The sequence below is a fragment of the Melospiza melodia genome, chromosome 3 (genome assembly GCF_035770615.1).
Source record: "Melospiza melodia melodia isolate bMelMel2 chromosome 3, bMelMel2.pri, whole genome shotgun sequence".
NCBI lineage: Eukaryota > Metazoa > Chordata > Aves > Passeriformes > Passerellidae > Melospiza > Melospiza melodia.
In genome coordinates, this window is record NC_086196.1 from 35,182,976 (window position 1) to 35,196,264 (window position 13,289).

At 40.1% G+C, this 13,289-nt stretch overlaps 1 protein-coding gene across 4 annotated transcripts in view; it reads left to right on the forward strand.

Annotated features, from left to right (window-relative positions):
• Nucleotides 1-13,289, forward strand: part of PLEKHG1 (pleckstrin homology and RhoGEF domain containing G1) — a 124,788-nt gene that overhangs the window by 59,810 nt on the left and 51,689 nt on the right. Inside the window, exon 4 of one of the 4 annotated variants that reach the window (XM_063151273.1) lies at nucleotides 11,402-11,536. The exons of 1 other annotated variant lie outside the window; for it this stretch is intronic. In XM_063151273.1, the coding sequence (XP_063007343.1) occupies nucleotides 11,533-11,536 (4 nt within the window). In that variant the 5' untranslated portion in view covers nucleotides 11,402-11,532. 2 more of the 4 variants (XM_063151274.1, XM_063151275.1) reach the window with 2 other exon arrangements.

The following is a 13,289-nucleotide window of genomic DNA, read 5'->3' on the forward strand; positions in this document are numbered from 1 at the left end:
TCCTGAAATATGCATCTGAAACCATGGAGGCTTACTGCAAGTTGGTTTTGTTTGAATCAGCTGACATGAAGCGATGTCTGTCCAGAAATTAATGTGCCATGTGTGCATTTCTTCACACACACACATGCACACAGACACAGACACACACACACGTTAGATTTCTTAATTCCAGTTTAATCAATGACTCTGCATGCCTGAACCCAAAGTCTGTATTTAAATGCGGATAGAAGGAGGATATGGTCTGTCAGTCTGCCTGTCTGTCTGTCATCAGGTTCTTATGCTTTTAATAACGCACAACACCTCCCCAGAGGTCCTTTGATAGGCAAGGGCATGGGCATGTTTTCTAGTTGAACCTGCAAAACCATCTGCCCAGTCTTTGGGCCATCTCAGCCTGGTTTTTGTGCAGGTACCTTTGTTCTCCCCAAGGTCTCCAAACACAGAGGAAGCTTTGGTGCAGTGACAGAGGGGATAATTCCTCCTGCCCCTGTAGCCCCTGGGCTCTGTGCTGTGGCAGGAACAGTCCTGCAGCTGCCCAGCTTGAGGCAGAAGCCTGGTGCAGGTGGGAAGGGAGCTGAGTGTCCACAGCACCATTACTGCTGGAGTGAGCTCTTAGTGGGCTTGAGGGTGTGTGACCCAGGGTGTGTGACACCAGTGGGCTTAACAGGGATTTAAAGTGACTCCCTTAGAGTGCTTTGAGACTGAACTTGTCTGAAAATTAAGATCATAAATGTATTTTTCTGTCAATTATATCCTATGTTAGCATTTAATCCTCTTGCAAGGATTTTATTTAGCCTACAAACCAGATAACTGTTTTATTACAGTCTGTCAAAAGGAGCAAGAAAATATTTAAAGAGTATTTATTAAGAAAATATTTTTGAAGATACATTTTCTTTGTGCCTTTAGAGTACAGAGAGAAAGACAGCAGATGGAAAATGCATTATATTATTGTTTCCTTCAGGAATTAATGTCTTGAGTGACAAGAGCAAAAAGTTGGGGAGGTGTGTTGTTCCTGTGTATGGTGTGGATTTTTTTGCAAAGCATATAAATATACTTTAATCATGTTTGCTAGCAATGTCAGATACTTTGTGCATTTCCACAGCTGTGTCTGGGTTTTGGGAATAGTCTAGAGATTACATGTCCAGTTACTGTAATCTTGGATAGCTTTTTGTAGTTAATTTATTTTTGTAACCTGGGGCTTTCCACTGCACTGAGCATTTACTGACCTTTAATTTCATTTACTGGAGGGTGGAGAGGAAAGAGGAGAAAAGAAAGGCTTTAGGAAATCCCTTTCCCCACCCTGCAGAAGAAGGTAACTTTCTGTTTAAGTCTTCTTTGGGTTTAAAGGCTGTAAGCAGAGAAAAAAATACAGATCATTTTGCATCCTTCATAAAAGCCAAATGTTGAAAGAAAAGTGTCAAATATTCAGGAGCATTACAAATTTGATAAAACCTCTGGAATAGATGATAAAATGTTTTTAGTTCCTGCTGAACAACCTTTATGCTGATACATGATTATTACTAATATGCTGTAGTTAATATTTCAATAATGGTCTCTTAAACAGGGTACTTGTACTTTTTATAATGGATTTTGCTTTGGATTAATAATGCACACACCAGATCAATAATCTCTTAAGATGCTTTTCTTCCTACTTAAAGATCATCTAGTTTTCTCAAACTGAAAATATTTCCCCATGCAGTTGCTTACTTTTTTTTTGCTAGATTAATTTAATCTGCTCCATTATTTCCATTTTAAATCAATAGCAGACATTTAGTATAAATTAATACTTTTTTTCTTGTGGTCCAAAAGGTTGGGTTTGTCAGCTACTTTCCTACAGCTGGGGAAAATCTATTTGTTCATTTCTTAACCTTTTGACATGTCTGTTTTTACAAGCCTGGCTGTTTGTGATGGGGAATTTAAGTACAGAGTAACAACAACAGAAGGAAACATCTCTTGTTATGATCAGAGTGTAAACTGAGCCCAATGCAGCAAAGGGTTTGTAAACCTACTGGTTTACACAAGATTTTTGCACACTAGGGAAAAAAAAGAAGAGACCTTCTTCTTCATATGATTCCATGTTGAATTTTCATGTGGCATAACAAAAAGTTCATTTTTAAAAGTTTTATTCACATTTCTTGGACATATGACTGTAAAATTGATTTGCAAAAAGTTTAGACCGCTGATTCTCCACTCTAAAAGGAGGCTCAGCCAAGTCACAGCTGTATTTTCCTTCTATTCATGTGGCAAGTGAGACAGGTCTGAAGAGTCAAGACCACAGAGCCCTGTGTGAAGTTGCTAAAATGCCTTTGCTGTTGTAACAAGCAGGGAAATGCAGGAGTTTGGAAGGGAATCAGTTGACAGGGTGTGCACACTAAGTGTTTTCTCATGGCTGACCCCAGCCTCAGGAGTGTCCCAGGTTGATGGTGCATGTAGGTGCTGAAGAAAGAAGGAGCTCTATCTGTCTTCCGTCTCAGAGTGTTACATCTATCAAACGTTCAGGCTTCAGCAACTTAGTGCCAGTCCTGCTTTTATCACACTTGGCAAGCATAACCATTATATCAAAAGTATTTAACCTTGCCTGTGTTTTTCCAGTAAGAGTGGAGGGTTGTAATTGTGACAACAGATCCAGCTTTGTCCTTCTTTCTCAAAACAAGGTGTATCATCTGGCAACAGATGATAATGATGCACGTATTTATGCCATATATATATGTATATATAATATAAAGTTGAAAGGTTTTCCCCTCTCCTTATGTCATAAAAACCCATATCTGAAGGTGTTGCAGTGCCAAAGGACACCGGAGTGATTACATGTGCTATAAACATGTGTGAGATGGCTTCTGCATTGATCTGAGGAACAGTTAAGGGTCTATCTACAGCAGCAAAAGTATCAGAATGGTGCAGTCCTGTTCTGGACCCTACAGAGGCACTGGCTGAGGCTTCTGTTGCCAGTGGGACTAGGAATCTGTGGTAGAGAGCCAGCTCTGCCCCAGCACAGGGCTGGTGGCAGACACTGCAGCATCACCTCTGGGTTATGCAGACAAAACCAGCTTTTGCTAAGTGTGTAAAACATTATTCTCATGGGTTACTGATAACTGAGTACTAATGAAAAGTATGATTCCCCCCCACCCCCCATATTGGTAGGGTGGCTATTTTAGCTTCTTATTTAAATACAGTAAGTCTTTCCTTAAAATTCACACAGAGAAAGTCCATGTCTAAGCACTTTGAAAATTTGAAAAACCTGAAACCCTGACATGCTGCATGTGCATCCCTTCTGTACTGCTTTGGCAAGTCCAAAGGTTTCTTTTTTTCTTTCTTTTTTTTTTCTCCCTCCTTAAAATGAATCTATTTCAGATGAGAATGTGGAGTTACATATTGAATTACCTTTATTTGTGCAAAGTATAAGCTGCCACTGCCCACACCCATTCATCTCTGTAACAACGGGGGTAAATGAAAGGGGCAAGTGGGAGTGCTAAGGAGGGATTCCTAGCTACATCACTATGTGCAGAGTAATATTACAGGCTCAAAGCAGAACCACTGGTATCAGTGATATGCTCCTAAACCAACTGTGTTAGTCTGAAAAGAGGAAAGCAAACATAAGAGGAAGGAGTGTCAATACAGGGGCTGGGGGAGGGGTGTATGGTAGGCTCCAGTATAACACACTCAGTGCATACTGCATAATTGTTTTCCTGTTTGCTAGTGGTGATTATTGGGTCTTTTATCTTAAATATGCTTCTTGCCACCTTTGGATGTGGGAGATAGTGCTGACATAGTGAGGCTTGGAGTTTGAGCTATCCTTTTCATAGTAAATAGAAATTGATAATGAAAAAACCTCATGATACTTCCACTTACAAATCTGGCAAATCCCTATGATACTAGTTTGCTCCCATCCCTGTATGTCAGTGTCATTATGACTGCTAAGAAAATCCATAAAGTGGAAGATGGCAACTCAGAATCTTACAAATTGGCAATGGTGACTGGCTAACACTGTTGAGTGGTTAGGCATTCTCTTCTTGCTTTCCTGGGCTTTCATCCTCTCACATTTCTCCCTGTGCAGTATTCTTCCATTGTAGAGTAATTGGCAGATGCAAAAGTATGATCAATAAATTATCAGCTGTATCAGGATTTTTTTGTTGAATGTTCTTCTTTTTTTCCCTGGGTATGAACGAGTTCTAAATAAATCACAAATGCAACCTATATCAATATATGTTAAATGTAGTGATCAAACTGGGTTAGATTTTGTACAATCCTGTGGCAGATACCTCTAGAAACAGTTTGTGTCAATGTTGTTAATTGAATCTTAAAGATGACTTCTTGTTATTGCACCTTAAAGGGCAAAGGTGATTATGGATATTGAAGTCTCTTTTTAATAATTTCAGCGAATCTGTACTGTGCTTGTTGGGAGATGCTTTTTACCAGTCTCTCTCTGGTAATTTTGCCATTGAAGATCTCTTACCCATTGTGATCCACTGGCAGCTTCCCTTCTTTCCATCAATGTGCACGTTCATGTCACAGTTTAGCTGTGGCACTCTTCAGTTTTTGATGTTGCATTTTTCTGAGTCAAGATCAGCTGTAACAATTGCCATGCAAAAGGCAGCAACATGAGCACAGTCAGTTTGGCTATTCTCGCTATGAAGTGTTCAGGCCTTCAGTGCAAGATGCCTTTGTCATTATTTTCAAAAACTTTGCTGTAATTTCATCAGGAGGGGAATGTTTCTCCCAGATTGTTTTTCTAACCTTCAAAATATTTTGCAATGAATTTGTAATTGGCAGGATCTGTGCATAGTTTAAAGGTTTGAAGTGTTTCAAGTCCATTAGTTTTACATTATAAAGAACATTTATTAATTGAAAAATCATTGAAGAGGAAATTTTAGTATCTTTTGCTGCTCTGTTAAGTTATACTCATCAATTGTAAAAGAGACTTGTACTCTTATGCTACTTGGTCTGATGGCAAGAGAATATAGCCATCCTTATGGCCTGTGTTATTAAGAGATGCATGGTTTTGAATACAGAAATAAGTATAGCTGATTTCATCCATGGCTGTATTTAGAAATTAGTGCAAAAGAATTGAGTAAACCCACTATCCTTCTCTTTTGCTGAATAAAGTTACTTGAACTGAACCAGCTTGCAAATAGTTTCATCATCTTACTAAATTGTTATGGCTGGTCATCTGTTTGCATTCACTTACTGACTTAATTACAAAAACTTCACTAATCTTTTGTCAAGATCTTTGTTAAGGGAATGCTTCAATAGTGACATAATTTCTATATAAATGTAAAAGTGAATGCTTCTTAATGAAATTCTGCCTATATGAGTCATAGTTTATAAGTAATGCCCGAGAGGGAAGAGTAGGGAACTGCCCAGCTAAACTTCTTTTAACCTGTGCCTCTTTTGTAATCAAATAATGGTAGTCAGGGTTTCCAAAGAGATGAGGGTTTGAAAAGTGAGCATGCCAGCTAATAGCTGTGGTAGCAGGCTGAGGGCTGTGGAACAATGCCCGCGTAGCGGCCTCTCGGTGCGTCTCTGGTGTGTCTGTGCCGCGGAGATCAATAGTGAATGCGCGGCATTGTTCAGCTGGGAAGAGTCTTGGGGCACCGGGGATGTCAGGGCAGACCGAGGGAAACCGATTTTCAGCTTGCAGCCTCCTTGTCAGAGGGCTGGGAGAAGCCTGGGGTGGTGGGCCATTCCTCAGGGCTGCTCTGCTCTGCCAGCTTCATGCTCGTCTGTGCGGGTGCCCTGCGGGGATCTGCTGCTCCACAGTGTGCCCGTGGGGCAGCATGGAACAGAGGGGAAGGATTTTCCCCCCCTTACGATGAGTTTCATGTTTGAATGTCAAGTGAAAGCTTCCCTGAGGGAAGTTGGAAGATGACATTTGAAATTAAGGAACAGTGTGGACATAACAGAAGTTATTTCATTGAGGATTTACACCTTAATGGTCTGAATTTGGTCACAGGTTTTGGAAGAAGAGAAATGTTTAACTGTGTGGGGGTTTGGGTTTTTCTTAAAAAAAAAGATACTGTAGATAGTCATGAGAATGGCTCTTAAGAGAATTACCTGGTAAGTTCCCATGTGTGTAGGCTGCGGAGTTGAGAAAGCTTTGATGTTCTCTCTATAAACAGGAATAACAAAAAGAATTGGGGTTTAGAATGGCTTGTTAGGAAAATCTTGCAGTTCCACTAGAGAGTTAATACATCCTCCCCTTCTCAGCCCCACCCTCACCTGTCTTAGACCACAAAATTGGCCTTTGTGGCCAAGCTTCTCCAAGTCCAGTCTGTGCGTTTTGGATTTGAGAATTTGATTTGGATTCTGGCTCTAATATTTTAAAAAGGAAGGCTTTGCTACTTCTTTCTCATAGAAAAGCAAGTAGAAAACCCAAACAAGGAAAGTGGTGGGACCAAATGTCCCTATGTAGAAGAACTATAAAATGCAAAGGAAAAATCTGAGAAAAGTAACTGCTTTAGCTGTACTGACTGGATTTAAATAGGAGTCTAAGTTTTTGTTTTTCCTGTCTCTGATCTAAACACTGAGAAGATTCATCTGAGTTGTTTACTAAATACAACGGGTTTAGATGTTGTTTACTGTAGTTAACAAGAATTCTGAAAACTGGCCTATATAGAAGTGCTTGAAGGCTGCAAAAGAGAAGTAAAATGGTACTGGCTATAAAATCCAGAGAAGCAGAAGGATAGTAGCAGACTGTTGTTATCTGATGACTTTTCATGAATGTTTTAAATTTCAGCTACCTTGCTGTGAACCACAAAGTGGTACGTTTTTAAGAGGTTTCATGTCCCTCTCTTGTTTGCATTTGTCAGGGTTTTTTTTTCCTCCAGATTGACAAAAAATTGCATAATAAATCCAATGGTCAGAAGAAATCTGAAGATCCCTTTATTTTACTAATGTTCTTTGTATGGTGTTACATATGTCTATAAAATTTAATGGATATACCCCTGGATAGAAATGTTACAGAGTTTTGATGCTTTGAAGTCAATAGGATTATTTTTCTGTAGCTGTTGGTAAAGAAGGCACAGATTCTGCAATATATATAGCATTAATAAAATGACTGTCTGGTTCAAATTAAGCTTTTTATTGCTGTGATAAGAAGACACAGAGAAAGGCTTATGACTCAGGAAGTCAGTTGCTGTGAATTATAAACCAAATGTTCTCTGTAACCAAGTCAGGGCCTCTAATCTGTTTGCTTCTTGCCCCGTGGCTTCTGAAGTGTGATTGTTGTCACTGTTAATCTTGAATTCTGATATGTCAGTAAGTGTTGCAGGCATTAACACCATCTGCATATGGGTGCAGAGGCTGCACTGCTCGGTACACTGACATTGCAGAGATTTCAATCTCAATTCATGCTTTGCTTCTTGAATACAAAAACTCTAAGGAAGGTATTGCTTGTTGGGATAGGAGTTTTGCACTCAATGGTTTGTCTTCATGAAATAACAGCAAAGAAGTAGTAGGAAGCGTTGTAGATGCTGCAGAAGGGCCTTAAAGCAACTCTGAGAGCAGTGTGAAAACTTCTTCATCACAAACCTGGATCTGTTAGAGTGGCTTTCATAGACATGCATGAAAAGCTGACAAGGCAGGGAAGGGAATGACAAGGAAGGGAAATTTCATTTTCATGTAGCACTGTATTTTCTCTGTATTGCAACAGGCAAGGACATTGAGACGAAAGGTGTAAAATATGATTCCCATAATTTAAAAATGCAGATGTTCTCCCCATGCTCCAGGGGGTTATTAGGAAGGACCAAATCAAGGTAAATGGCAGTCCTGATGTGATAGGGTCATCAGTAGAAAATAAAAAATTAAGAACTGGGGTGGCTACATTTTTAAGGATCTGTTTGTGGCAGCAACAAGACACCTTTGATTTTTCTGCTGTGACCAGTTATTTTGCTGCCATTTGGCAGTCTTAGTCTACTTGACCTTATTTATGTAAAATTCCACGCTTAGCTGTAGAAGCAATACAGTGAGAATACACTGTGTACGTTAAACTCCTTTGAACCTGAGCATCTGCTTGGTTTCTTTTTGTTTCTTTTCATTTAATGGTTTGTGAGATGTCAAAATACTGATGATTGCATTTTTTAAAAATCTGCTGCAGTAGTTTATTAAATCCAGAGTCCTTTAACTGTCATTCCATATCTTCCTATTGAACTGGGATTTTGAGAGAGATGTTAGCTTACTGTTGTAACACCACCTTAAAAATAAGACTTAATGTTCCCTTTTAGGAGGGTGAGCACAAGAAAACAACTGACTTGAAATGCCAGAGCCAGTCTGTGGTGCAGCCAGACCACCAATATGTCTTAGTTCCAACCTGCGTAGAATTTAAGGATTCTTCTCTCCAAGACGTAAACATGAACAGTGCTTTCTACAACTTACACTTTTATTCCAGAGAGGAAACGCAGAAGACACTTTTCATTTCATTGTAAATGTGAACATCTGTTCAGCGGGAGGAGCCTGCTGTTACTATTTCAGTTCTGTTTCAAAATTCTGGTTGCTTCCTGAGGTGCAGAGGAGGTTCCAGTAAGTGGCTTTAGTTGGAAACCAAATGGGAGAGATCATTTAGCTGTATTTAAAGAAAACCATCAATTATTTAAAGCTTCTGAAACTCACTTCTATTTGGCATCTAAAATTGTCTGCTGTATGAGAGAAGTGGCTTTTATAAAATGTGTTTTGCTTCATGCAGGATTTTCACTGGAAAGATTTGTGGGTCAACAGAATTTGGAGGCAGAAAGAAACAAATAACTGTTAAAATGAGTTTAAAAGAACTAATCTATTTGTGCTAGATACTGCAGTTACAAGTTATATTGAAATTGAAAGAGGTGAGTTGTAAAAAGATGTCATACAAGTTATTGTATGTTGATCATATGAGTTTTTCATGGGAACTAGCAAGAATGATTCATAGATGCTACGTTTCCTTCTTCCAAAACTGCATCACTTTCTAAAGTGTATTTTACCTGCTTTAAAGTGAGAGACAGTTAACAATTTTTAGTCTTAAAAACCTTCCAATGTTCTTGGTAAAGCAGCAAATGTTGTGTGCTGTATCGGCTGACCCAAGACCCTCTGTGTGTTCATGCTGCAGTGGGCTTTGAAAAGTTGTGACCTTCAGTAGCAGCTTTGGGCTGCTTAGATGAAGTTGAAAGCGGTAGTGTGTTACATGTTGGTCTGACAGGACATTTGCCCAGATTAGTCCAGGAAGAAGTAAAAACCAAATGTGGAGTTCAAGCGCTGTTACAGTGATACAATGTGGCGTAGAAAGTCACCAGTGAGGTGCCAGCAGCAAGGCCTGATCCTGTGTGGCGCTGGGTGGATGGAAGCCTATGTGTGTATTTTCAGTCTGGCACAACAGTTTGAGTGTAAAACTGAGTGTGAGTTGTACTAAAACATTCAAGCAGGATGCTGTTGAACACTTTTCATACACTTCTTCACTAAATGCCAGTAGGAGCGAAGAAAAGGTGTAAAGGCTTTGATTGCTTGTCATCTGGGGTGTTATTCCTCCATATTCCATATTCTACAAATCTTCACTGAATTTTCATTTGTTCTGATGTAGAAAATAATTGAACTGAGCCTTTTAAAAATTCTTTTTAAAGAGGAGAGAAGCCAGCCTTCAAAACTGACAAGGAGATGCAAAGCAATTCTTCTAAAAGGCCCATAAAAGGAGGATTGGATCCATATGCTCTGTTTGTGTTGCAGTACATCAGCAGCATGTGATGGCTTGTTCCTTTTGTTAGGTGTCTCTGCAGCACTGTGTACAGATTAAATAGCTACTGCATTGCAGAGAGTTATTAATACATTACATTGCATTTCCAGGGAAGATGTCAGTGTGTCCTTTAGCCTGAATGTACCTTGTGGTTGAGTTAGGGGTGATTTTTTAAAATTTTGCTGAGGATAACTTATTTTTCAGTAAATTCTTAGCCAGCTGGGAACTATAGAATAACATCGTTCTTAACATCTATAAACTTCACTTATTGTTGGAGTTTCAAAAAATCAAAGCCTTGTTCCAAAATAAAAACAGGTCACCCTTCTCAAATCTTAACCCTTATACACTAAAAATGTGATTTTATGCCACTGTACATACAATAGAGGGAAGCGGGAGCAGAGAAAGGTATGCAACTCCTAAAATATAATGCAGATAAACAAAATGCATGAAATACCAGAAAATGAGAAGTGGGGCCAGCCCATTATTTTTCTGACCTATCTGTGTACTGTTTCATTTGTGATGCACATCAGTAAAACAGGAGGCTTTTTGCTTTCCACTCTTCTGCCCTGACAGCTCTCAGAGTTGTGCATGTTTAAAATGATGGAGGTTGAGAGGTTGTTCCTGGGGAAATTCTTATGTGTGGGGGAAAATTCTGCTGACTTATACATGGGGATGGAAGGGAGAGCTAAGGTCAACTGCAGGTGTGCAGAGATGAAAGACCAAGACAGAGCAAAGTAAGGATCTCAGCTCTGTTTCCCTCTTCCTCCACCCACAGGAGTGCTCATGAGAGCTCGCTGTGCCAGTTCAGGCTGAACCAGCTAAAGCTCACACTGCAAAGCTGACGCCCCTGTTTTTACCCAGCCCAATGAAACAGATGTAGGGCACTTTCTGTCATTGAGACTTCAGAGTTCAGGAGTTTTGTCACCACTAGATGATGAAGCTGCTGATACTACTTGTATTTCTTAGGACTTCTCAGAATTGATCAAGTAGTGCGCTATATCTGGTTAATGCTCTACAGGTCTGTCCAGGAATTAGTTTAAACCTCTGACTTGGAGGTGATAGAAGCTTTGTAGGCAAGGTGGGCACAAGGTGTGAGAAAGGAGAAGTCCAGAGCAGTAAATCATTAGCTCCTGACAGAAATATGTGTGCATGTGGAACATAGCAAACCTGTGGTATATTTGCCATATTCAAGTGATTTGAGTAGCTGTGTGCTGCACTGTAGATGTACTGAAAATTTTGGCACCAGTGTTGTCCATTCTGTGCCTTTGAGTGTGTCCAGAACTTATAAATATGTGGTAGCTCACTCTAAAGTCTTTTGCACAGATCTTGCAAACAAGTCTTTTTATGTAAATATGTAAGTATTAAAAAAAATCCTCAGAAGCTGCAGGAGAACCCAGAGAATACAGGAGGGAGCATATCTCAGTGATCTGTGATGTCAGCATGGCAGGCTGTAAACACCTGATCTCTTAGCCTGGGTAAAAGGGACTTTCACCCCAAGAGCCCTGATGTTCAGATCAAAGTGTTTCACAGCTTTGCCAATGGTCTCAAGGCTTCCTTTTCTACCTCCAGTTTCCTGCTGTAAGGCATTGTTCAAGGACTGTGCTCTTTAGGAATACTCTGAATGAAGCTGAGGCTGTGCCATGTGCAAGGACATCAGCAGTGGATTTCAAGTATAATTTTAAAGATAGAATGCCTCTGTGGGCTACATTTCAGCATGCAGCTGTGAGAGCACACCTGGAAAGTGATGCCAGCAGCTGGGAACTCTTCTGACTTGTTTTGCCTCCCAGCTCCAAGATGGAAATGCCACCACACCCTCTGCAGGCAAAGGAGATGTCAGCTTTCTCATGGGTAAGCAGGTTAGCGCCAGCCGATATCCTTTTTTCTTATTTTCTGTTTTTCATATTTTCTTTTCTCCTGCTTCTCCTCTTGGTGTGTCCTTTCTTTTTTCTTTTTTTCCTTTTCTTTTCTCCTTTTCCTTTTACTTGTCTTCATTGTGATTTAGCACAGAACACTTGATGGTATGGTTTTCACATTTTCTTCTGAAATTAATTTCTCTTGCCCTGAAAAAAACCCCAAACCACTGAAGCTTAGCAAGCACTCTGCAAAAGCCTGTTCCTGTTTATTTTAGGACAGAATAAGATCCAGAATGCTTCTATTTCCCAGGATCGTCCTATTATATTGCAAGTTCATGGAAGTTTCTAGCATAAACACAGACATTTCACAGTACCAGCAAGTGATTTATTTGCTTTACATACTTATCAATATTGTCTATAAATCAAGCAAAGAAATGCTGTGGAAGTGGGGGCTCTACTTGATGTTTTCTCAGTGTTATGCCTGGAAAAATGGAAGTTAGTGGGTGTTACTCAGTGAAGTGTGCATTTTAAAGTTACCCACGGCGATGCCCATTGTCCTGTCCCTGAATTGCATGATGTCATATGTCATTTAAAGCTTGTAGTGATGCCGAAGGCTGCCGGTGCGCTGGGAAAAAAGCGACGAGAAAGTTGTGAATCAGGTTTCTGTGAAGCCTTTGTGTTTAGGGTTTTGATAGATAAAAGCTGACTCATGCAATATTTCTGGCGGAGGAGCTGTACAGACTAGTAAGAGCTTCTCGTTTTACCTGAGTGCCCAATGAGCTAATTCGGGAGCAGCTGAAGGCAGAGCCCGCGCCTCTCTCCCCTCTGCCGCGCAGGTAGGTCCTGGGCTCTTCCCTCCTTCGGGGAGCACTGGAAAAGAGAGAGGACTTGTTCAGCCCGGGTGTGAGGAGCCAGAGACATTCCTCAGCGGTGAGATACTGTCGCAGAGGATTTTCCCTGCAATAATGTTCTCGGGCATTAGCGTGCTGCGTTGTGACAGAGGCTATTCTGCTTTGCGTACTGCGGGCAGCGGGGGTGGGGGCACGGCGGGTGGACTGATAGAAGCACATTAGTTGGTGACTCTTTTCCCTTCTTGTGAGATTTCTAATAAATGGGATTTCTGTTCCTCAAAGTTCAGTTAAAATACTTGGCAGAGGATCGTTTGTGACAGTCCAGGCTAGAAATCTAATCCTGCAAATATTGTAGCTCTCTAGTGTGCTGTTTTTCACAGAGGGTTTTAGTTTTAGAACTGATATGTATTCATATACAAAATCTAGTGATTAAAAATCTGCTGACCTTCACTTGGACAGGATTCAGAGCAGAAGATATAGGGAGTGTGTTTAAGATCATTTGGGATTCATAGTGGATGGATTTTAATCTTTCTCAGGAAGCTGGAGAGCGTTTTTGTTTCACAGTTCCAGTGTTGCATTTTGGATTTGATACTGAATGTAGAAATTGTTCTCAACTAGTTTGCTTAATTGTATCCACAGTATGAATGCTTTATTTGAAATATGAAGATATCTCAGGGGAAAAAAAAAAACCCAGGAAAGATATTACTTGTAGTCTCATTGCTTTTTGGTAGCTAAACTCCAGAGGTTGTGAGGACTGTAATTTCTGGTAATGTTGACTTTGTAGATAACACCTGAGGTGCTCTTTTTCTTGCCAGGAGAAAGGCAACAACAATGCTAATCATGAATATAAATTAACTTTGGAGTTTTTACTTATGCAGTATGTCATAAAATTTCATG